Here is a 10,588-nt window from a genome sequence, read left to right on the forward strand (position 1 = left end):
AGAAAAAAATTGTCAACAGGAAAGCAGTGGAAAAATTAACAAAAGCCTGGGCAGGATTCAAACCATGTCCAGCCCTGGCCTACCGGTCAATTTGTCACTACACACAGATTTTCTCTCTGTCTGAATTAAAGATAAGGAATCAATTCTGGATATAATCACAACCATTCAACTGATCACGGAATCTTTTAGTAAATGATGAAACATGTCAAAATCTCTCTACAGCATCAGATGTCTTACTCCATAAAATGACCTGTGGCAGAGAGAGACAAAAATACAAGAATATTGGTATATATATAAATATCACTAATATCAACAGTTAGAAGTAGTAAAAATTTTAATAAGTTTAATAAGTTCAAGTTAAAAAAATCAACAACCTCTACATTAATTTTGTATAATATAAAAATGAAAACCATGAAACTGTGTGCTACGGATGAAATAAGGATGACATATAGCTGGTGACAATGAACGAAATGTTGGCTTTCCTGTATATATATATATATATATATATATATATATATATATATATATATATATATATATATATATATATATATATATATATATATATATATATATACAGTAAAATTTGTCTAATCCGGACTCTGTGTACTCCGGATTTTTGTCCATTCCGTCTATAAATTTTAGTCCCATGCACTTCTTTAACAAATTCATTAGAAAAAATTCTGTGTAATCCGGATACTGTCTATTCTGTATTCCGAACGGCCATACTGGTCCCAACTGCTCATAATTAACGGTAATTATTTCCTCTAATCCGGCCACACCTGAGTTACTTCAAAGCAATTAACACCTTTCGTGGTGGATTTGATAATCTGTGTTTACATTAGCAGTGCCATGAAACGAACTCAGTGAAACGCGGCGGTGACACAGCCCAGTTGAAAAAAAAATTACTAGTATATGATTGAATTACAATTAAAAAATAATAATTTTGTTTTAACTCGATCCTTTTACCACATTATAACAAAAAAATAAATATGTACGCGATTTACAAATCAATATATAAATCGGGATCGAAAATCGGACGCATTTCAAAATGGCGCCATAATACTTTGGGGGAAGACGTAATTTTTTGCATAAAAATTAAAAATTCAATCTAATAATTAGCACATCGTAAATAATTGTGCATTACTCTTTTTACATTGAATGAGCTCTTTGACAAGCGAAACATGATTCGCTTGATATATAGTAGGCCTATATTATGCGTGCCTGTAGATTTTGATTTAGGTTACATTTCACCCGACTTTCAAACTTCGTGAAAAACAAGAAAATACAGTAAGTCATAAGAGACTATTTTATAATTTCTAGACTCCAAAATATTGATTGATTTCATCATTTAATTATATTTTATATTATGTATAATAATGAACTTGTAAATAAACAACGAAATTTTCAAAATTAATGTTTTCCTGCATTTTTCCTGCACTCCGGATTCTGTCTAAACCGGCCAAATTCTATGGAACGGACGGTAGCCGGTTTGGACAAATATATACTGTATATATATATATATATATATATATATATATATATATATATATATATATATATATATATATATATATATATATATATATATATATATATATATATATATATATATATATATATATGAAAAATGAGTGTGCATGCTAGTATCATGTTTTCTCCATCATAAACTTGTTTAACTGCTAAACTATTTTTTTAATGGAATAAATAATCATATAAAACCTGATTTCTGTACAAAATTTACATTAATATCAACAACAAGTCTCTATTTACACTGAATTTCTTGATCACACATGCACCAACAATAGATGCTTTGTTCAATGACTACTGTTCAATGTTTTCAGCTTTATAAGCACTTTAAGAAGTTTTTTACCTCGATGATTAGATGACTAAAAAATTTTAAGTGAAAACTATACCTCCAAAATGGACTTAAAGTGATGATGAAAATTAAGGATTAAGAAAATTTTTACTTTCTAAACATGCTTAAATGCCCTCTTATTATTTTTACCACCTCACCCCCCCCCCCCAAAAAAAAAATTATTGAAAAAAAAATCATTTTTGAATTAAAAAAAAGTCTTTCTTATGCATTGGCTAATTTACAAATTCTCGTACCTTTAAAATCTAGCTACTTTCATTTTTGCAATCTGTGTAGATATACATGTAATTGAAGTTACCTTCGGAAAATATTAAATGTACACATTATAAAATTATTAAATTTCTGCACATCAATATTCGTAGTAATATCGAAGTATCACATAAAAAATATTTTAGCAAAAATATACTTCCTAATTTGTCAAAACATAAAGAATAACAGTTACATGATACCGGTATGATATGACTTAACACTGCACTTCAACAGTCTGCTGACGATGAAATCCTGATTTTCTTCACTCTATGGAATCCCAATCAATAATTAAAATCATGGTCTCCCCGAAGTACACCCGTACTCAACAACTTTTCTCTGATAAAAACATGATATAATTTGTAAAATTCTATTTACTTTCACTTTCATTTTTTGTTATGTAGTTGAGATTCAAAATTCCTAAGTGTTTTTGATACTTTGGGTTTCTCCTTGGAGGTATTCTCACCAGCTTCTTGAGCGAAAAATTTCTTTTTGTCTCTGAAGGACATGCGATCTGAAGCGTGTTTCTTGGAGAAGGCATTTCCACTCTTAGCCTCCTTCTGAGCCATCATCCTAGTCCTAGGATCACAATACACTTCCTGTGAGCCTACGACCGTAGGAGTTATTACTGCTGTTTTGTAGGATACATGATTTTGCTGTGGGGTGCCACTTGAATCAAGTACATTGTCCTGGGGAGCATAATCAGGGGTGGGTGGCTGACCGTATGGAAAGCGGTCCGTATGAATTCTGATCAGATTTGGATTTCCGATATGAAGACTGGGATGCATAATGAGTCCCATCACTCTCACTTCCTACACTGTATATGCTACGGGTCTCTAATTGTGTGTTAAATGACACATTAAACATGTAAGTCTCAATCCACATTAATAATAAAACCAGCCTAATCCTACGCAGGTATGTTAAGGAAGCATATAAGTAATTTCTCGGGAAATTTAGACTTTTTGAAGAAAACTTAGTTTAATAAATTACCAAAACCACTGATAAACGTAAACTGTTCTCACTATTGCATACCGATAAAAGCGTGTCTAACGCAAAGACGTGCATCACCGCCACGGCATCACGTGACTTCTATTAATAGCAAAATTTTCCTTAATAAAAAGGCTTACAGAACAACAATACCCCGGAGTTTGATAATTTCTTTGAGTATGTAATATATCTGAAAAACATCTATTCTGTCTAACAAGTTCTGCTAGAATCCCACTATCTTGTCCGTAAAATATTTATTCCACACATTCGCACGATACCTTACCCTTTGTTTTGAATTTTATACATATGAATCGAGAAATTTTCGTACAACCATGCTTAACTCGGGATTCTAGCAGCACTTTCCAAGTTTTTCAAAACTCTAACTTTCAATCTGTACAAGTCGTATGTTTTGAAATATCCAGCTTATTGTTGTTCTGTTGCATATTTTGGTCAAGAATGACGGACGATAGGTCGATCGGGATACGTAATATAGCTGACTGTCTTCGAAAGAGAATATAATCGATGAAAATGAATTAGCATACCTGTTTAATTAATTGAACTCCATATGAATTTAACACAATATTTCCGATAGATCCTTTTTAACTCCATTTTACTTATCTTTAAACATGCCGTCATAGCCAAATTCTCTTTACACGACATGATCAATTTCCAAGTTACTTGATGTACACATATGACGTCATCGGTAGTAGATTTCAATCATAATGACTGTTACAGCATAACAAAATAAAAACATTTTATTTTTGTTAATGTTTACACGTTTCTAATCATTTTCTAGAGTTAGGGCATAAATTACATCGCCAAATACCAATATTACGAAAACCTGATTTCTAAAATTGACGTCATCTTGCCTACTATGACGTCATAATGCAGCACTGATTTAGCCAAGGTAGAATATTTTGTATGCTTCCTTATCCCCCCTGCGTATCTCTGCTTCTCTGGAATATCCTAAAATACCCAATGTACATGTAAACATCAAACCAACTACAATGCTAAAAATGAGCAGTTTTCATGAATTGTTCATCAAAGTCATAATCAAATGTTTGCATCTTCCAAACTATGTAGTTTTTAACACGTCATGTCACTTATTATGTCAAAATAATCATAGTTCCTGTATTCTCTATTGATGTAAGCCTATCCATTACGCTGGAATTCCTCAGCTTTACTTTATTTCCATTCCTTCTTCTATATAATGATTAACTATTCTATTCTATTTACACCTACCCTCTGTTTACGCTGATGTTTCTCCTAGCTGTTAACGTAATCTATGTTCCTGCCTCTATATATATAATAACGTAAATTCTATTTACACCTACGCTCTGTTTTCGCTGTTATTTCTCCTGTTCACGTAATTTTCGTTCCTGCCTCTGTAAGTGTTCACGACCCAACAAAAATTTACGGAAAATTGTTTATTGGTCTAACCCACAAACCTCTCTCACTGAGGGTGGAAACTGAAAAATACATGTGAGGACAACATTAATTACACAATATAATCTCACAAAACAATACAAGATATTCATACTATCGCTTAAGGATAAATAACACAAACAAACTTTTTTCAGAAATCAGCATTATTTCTCATAGATTTACATTTGAATTGGTCACCTGAATAATTTTTACCAAATAGAGTGGGAGAATTGTGTAAGATTTTGTCATAAGGTTAAAAATTGTGCAAACATTTTGTATGGAATTATATAGAACGCAAACAAAATATCATATTAAAGCACCAAGGAAAACCTACGATTTCTTAATAATTCAGGGATTTATTATTTATGCCATTTCAAATCAAAATCAGTCAAAAAATATATATCAACCCGCGCATCCATTTTTTGTTTGTGGTAAGTACCCTTAATATCGGATTATCAAATAATGACATTTAAGGCACGCCATACTCGAACAAAATAACAAACGCACATTTCAGATCATGAAAACAGACATGAGCATCCCTAACAGTGTAAAGGCATTATGTATTATAATCAATTACAAGACAAACGACAAATATACACAGTGTACTTACTCTTTAGGGGCACAAACACCAAAATATAGATAAAGTTTTGCAGGAAAAACAAGCATGGCCTATGCCGGAACAAACAGTACATAAAGTAATAATTGAACCAAATCCGGAATAAATTCCGGCGCCACTACACTCCCCCTTTGGCTTCGAAGAAGCCAATCAAGTTTAGAATTAGAAAAGATGTTACAATTAAAATGACTCATACCCTCACAATACTAAACACCTGTATGTACAAATGATGTAATAAAGTTGATATATGAATACAACTTGTTGAAATCACAACATTACATATCAAGTGCCATATACATGCACAATGACTAAACCAAAGTTAGGAATGGTCTTAACTATTTAGCCACTTCAACGAGACAACATAGCTGAGTAATAGGTCTCACATAAAATGTTTTGTTACGCCAAAAAATATCTTCACCTTGCGTATGCGTCCATCATCACTCTCGAAGGTCTCTGTTACTATAGCGAGGGGCCACTGATTTCTGGCTAACGAATCATCACGCATGAGAACCACATCTCCTTTCTGAAACTGTCTACCTTCTGTCAACCATTTCTGACGAATCTGTAAGCTCTGCATATATTCTGTGTACCATCTCTGCCAGAACTGATCTGCCAAGTACTGCACCTGCTTCCAGGAACTCTTGAGGGCATCCTTGGTCCCAAACACTGGAATGTCCAATTGTGAGGTATGTACAGTTTTCTGATGAATCAACATATCTGGTGAAAGTACCTGTGGTGTATCTGGGTCAGTTGATACTGCGACGAGTGGTCTAGCATTCAGGATAGCACTAACTTCCGTCAAGAATGTAGTTAAAACTTCATGTGTTAAAGGTCCCATATGGTTCAAGAGTAAGCTGTCCAGTATCTTCCTTGAGGCACCTATCATTCTTTCCTATGCCCCACCAAAGTGGGAGGCATGGGGAGGATTGAACACCCACTTGATCTTGTTCTCCTCGAGATACCTTTTTGATGCTGGGTTTTCCACCAGTTCCGAAGGAATATTTAGTTCATGTACTGCCCCAATGAAGTTTGTCCCGCGATCAGATCGAAACTGTATAACAGGGCCTCTTATGGCTATGAACCTGCGTAATGCGTTGATAAATGAAGCTGTGGATAACTGTTCAATGACTTCCAAATGAACTACTCGTGAAACAAGGCATGTAAACATCAAGGCCCATCTCTTCTGATTCACAGTTCCCCCTCTGGTACGTCGTTGCGTGGTTGTCCAGGGTCCAAAGGTATCCACACCTACGTAAGAAAAGGGTGGAGCAGGCTGTATCCTATCCTCAGGTAGATCTGCCATCTTCTGCCAACCGAAACTTCCTCTCGACTTGCGACATGTGACGCAGGATTTGATCTCTGATCTAATGAGATTTTTGGCACCGACTACCCAGAATCCACCAGAACGAAGAGCACCTTCCGTCAACAGTCGTCCCTGATGTAGCACTTGGTGGTGGAACTTGCGCACAAGCAGCCTGGTGACATAATGGTTCTTCGGCATGATCACAGGGTGAAGGTGGCCATCTCCTTGTCCATTTTGTCAAGTCTACCTCCCACGCGGAGTATACCATGTTGGTCAATAAATGGCGACAATGGCATAAGTGAGTGTCCTTTTGGCAAGGGATGTCCATCTCTGATGCATCTTATTGCGTCGCCATATGCTTCTTCCTGAATTGTCTGTATCACAAAAAGTTCTGAACGTTCATATGCATCACTTGAGTCAATGTCACTGTGTTTCACTGATTTATATATGAATTGCTTCAAAATCTTGACTCCTCGAACAAGAGATTCCCATGTTGAGAATCTTAAGAATCTTTCTGATCCAATCTTGGGGTTAACGAGTTTCACATCATCCACCTGAACTTTGTTGCATGTAACTTCCGGTTTAATTTCACAGTCATTGTTAGGTTCCACTAATGGAAAACATGAGGGTGGTTCTGCAAATGTTTTCGTCAGTGTCCTAGATGGGGGTCCGGTCAACCACATACTGCTTGAAAGTTGAGTAGCACATACTGATCTCGTAGCCAGATCAGCCGGATTCTGCTCTGTGGGAACATGTGTCCATTGTGTCGGAGATGAGGACGAATGAACACGCTTCACTCTGTTCGACACATAAACGTAGAATCTGCGAGTAGTGTTCGTCAGATAACCCAAGACAATCTGGCTCTCTGTGTAGTATCGAAAGCACTCTGACGGAATACCAAGTTGTTCCTTGATTATGTCTGCAACTTCGACGCCAAGAACTGCGGCGCACAGTTCCATCCGAGGAATGGTGTTGCCGCCATTAGGTGCAAGCTTTCCTTTTCCAAGTAGAAAACTGAGTGTGGGCTCTGAACCGACAGGTCCGAAGAGCTGTAGGTATGCAATGGCACCAATCGCATCTTTCGATGCATCGCATAATACATGCACGAGACGAACACTGGAATCTGTATATGAGTGATCCGAGTATTGCCTACCAACACACACTTGATCTAGTTCAATTAAGGATTGTACCCAGTCATCCCATGGGTTTTTTTAAACATCTCAGGAATTGGGTCATCCCAATCTAAGTCAGTTGTACTAGACAGAATTTCTTTCATCAAAAGCTTGCCTTTCAAAACGACAGGGACAGCAAAGCCTATGGGATCATAAAGTCCATTAATCACAGACAATATTCCGCGTCTGGTGAATGGTTTCTTGTCTCACAAAACAATACAAGATATTCATACTATCGCTTAATATCGGATTATCAAATAATGACATTTAAGGCACGCCATACTCGAACAAAATAACAAACGCACATTTCAGATCATGAAAACAGACATGAGCATCCCTAACAGTGTAAAGGCATTATGTATTATAATCAATTACAAGACAAACGACAAATATACACAGTGTACTTACTCTTTAGGGGCACAAACACCAAAATATAGATAAAGTTTTGTAGGAAAAACAAGCATGGCCTATGCCGGAACAAACAGTACATAAAGTAATAATTGAACCAAATCCGGAATAAATTCCGGCGCCACTACAGCCTCTATACATAATTACGTAAATTCTATTTACACCTCACCTACCCTCTGTTTTCGCAGGTTTTTCTCCTGTTCACGTAATTTCCGTTCTTGCCTTTATACGATATAATCAATTATATTTTATCTAGATCGATCTAAATTCTATTTACACCTACCTACCCTATGTTTAAGCTGGTAATCCTCCTGTTCACGTAATTCACGTTCCTGTCTCATATATATATATTTACGTACTATATTCTATCTACAGCTACCCACTGTTTACCATGTCCCTATATTTATAATAACGTATATTCTATTTACACATACCCTCTGTTTACGATGGAATTTGATCTTCCCGTTAACGTAATTTCCGTCCCTATCTCTATATATAATTACGTATATTTTATTTAGATCACCTACCGTCTGTTTACACTGTCTCTCTGTATAATTATGTATATACTATTTACACCTACCCTCTGTTTACACTGTCCCTCTGTATAATTATGTATATTCTATTTACACCTACCCTCTGTTTACACTGTCTCTCTGTATAATTATGTATATTCTATTTACACCTACCCTATGTTTACGCTGGTATTTCTCCTGTTCACGTAATTTCCGTTCCTGCCTCTATATCAGTTATATTTTATCTAGATCGATCTATTTACACCTACCTACCCTATGTTTAGGCTGGTTATCCTCCTGTTCACGTAATTCACGTTCCTGTCTCATATTTATATTAACGTACTATATTCTTCCTACAGCTACCGTCTATTTACACTGTCTCTATATTCATAATTATGTATATTCTTTTTACACTTACCCTCTGTATACGCTGGAATTCCTCCTGCTCCCGTAATTTTCCTCCATGCATTTTTTGCAGTCTTTGTTGTCTCTTCTTCAACTAAAACATTTCGAGATTTTCTCCAGCCTGATCAACACCTCATCAGCTGATCAACGTATTCATCAAATTCTCCGTATTACAGCAGGTTCTGGTACGAAAAAGATTCCTCATTGCTCAATGGCCCTCAGTGCCGAGCATAGGGGAAAATTAACATACAAATAAACATACAACGTACAATCAATCTTAAATTAAAAATTCCCATGATAAAAAAGGTTTCATTTGTTTTTGTAATACCAGTGAATTCATCTTCTTTCTTTTCTTCAATTATCTGTGCAAATGTAAACCTTAAGTAGTTTTCATTGAAATGAAATAACAACGAAAATACTGACAAAACAGTGAACAGAAAAACAGGTGTAAACTGAGCAAACAATTAGGTGAAAAATTAGCAAAAAAAAGCAGATGTAATATTAACAAAAGCTTCGACCGGATTTCTAGCATATCTAGGTCTGACTTGGCAGTCCATTTATCGCAATTTATCGTAACAAAAAGATTCTTTTCAAAAAGATGAAATTAAATTCATAAAGGAATCCTGGTAAATTATAACACAAAATGAATTTTTAATCTAAAAATGAAATCAATCAAAAAATATAAGATTGAAAGGCCAAAAATGACTTTAGAAAACTAAATAAATTCTATGATATAAACTTTGAATGAAACTTGGAAGTATAACCTCAGAATTATCTAAATTTTTCTACTTACTATAACTTACATAACAATAGCAGTGGATCCTTGTTCCATTTTTGGAAATGTTTATTTTAATGTATCCACAAAAACATGGTGCAATTTGTAACAAAACCTTAAAATATTATTTTATGGATCACTTTATCTTTCCGAGGAATAAATGAAGTTCTGAGTAGTCTGAGGGTCATAACACATTCAAAAGTTTATTTAAAAATGCTAACTGAGGAAAGTTGTGGTGTAGCAGTTAAATGACATTTTATAAAAAGAAATTATACTAAGTTTTGTTTGCCATAATTTTGTACGTTCTCTAATATGAACTTTTCTTTAAATACGTGGTTCACATATTGAATCAAACTTGGTCGCCCGTCTTCTTTCAGTTTACAGTGAGTCTGAGTTAATATCCAGATATTATAATTGCAATTCTGTCTGATGACGTTGACTATGTTTATATGTAATGTCAATGCTAATAGAATATAAAATTGATGAAAATAAGATGGAATTTAAATAACAAATGAATAAATCTAAACGTTTTTGGCACTGTCTAGCTAAATATCAAATATTTTGCTGTGTAGACTAGTTTATTTACTCTGAAATATTGATATTTTTCCCTAGCGGAGGTCATGCTGTAACGCTTTATCGATCAATACAATTTGTTATGCTACGCCCACCTCTCCATATAATAAGATACGTGCTTCAATTTTATATATGAAATAAACTTATAAATATACTGTCTAATACTTCGCCCCTCTCTCTCTCTCTCTCTCTCTCTCTCTCTCTCTCTCTCTCTCTCTCTCTCTCTCTCATAACTCTAATTTATTTTGTGAAATAAATAAATAAAGAATCTGTAAACGGCATGTTTAAGG

General features: G+C 34.8%; 1 protein-coding gene across 1 annotated transcript; it reads right to left on the reverse strand.

The window, feature by feature from the left end:
- Positions 1–6,042: 6,042 nt before the first annotated feature.
- Positions 6,043–6,651, reverse strand: LOC134263721 (uncharacterized). The gene has a single exon (XM_062746105.1). It carries the CDS (start codon positions 6,649–6,651, stop codon positions 6,043–6,045), a length of 609 nt encoding a protein of 202 aa, XP_062602089.1.
- Positions 6,652–10,588: the final 3,937 nt, after the last annotated feature.

The sequence above is a fragment of the Saccostrea cucullata genome, unplaced genomic scaffold (genome assembly GCF_032062105.1).
Source record: "Saccostrea cucullata isolate Sc308-1 unplaced genomic scaffold, CSIRO_AGI_Scuc_v1 ctg11182, whole genome shotgun sequence".
NCBI lineage: Eukaryota > Metazoa > Mollusca > Bivalvia > Ostreida > Ostreidae > Saccostrea > Saccostrea cuccullata.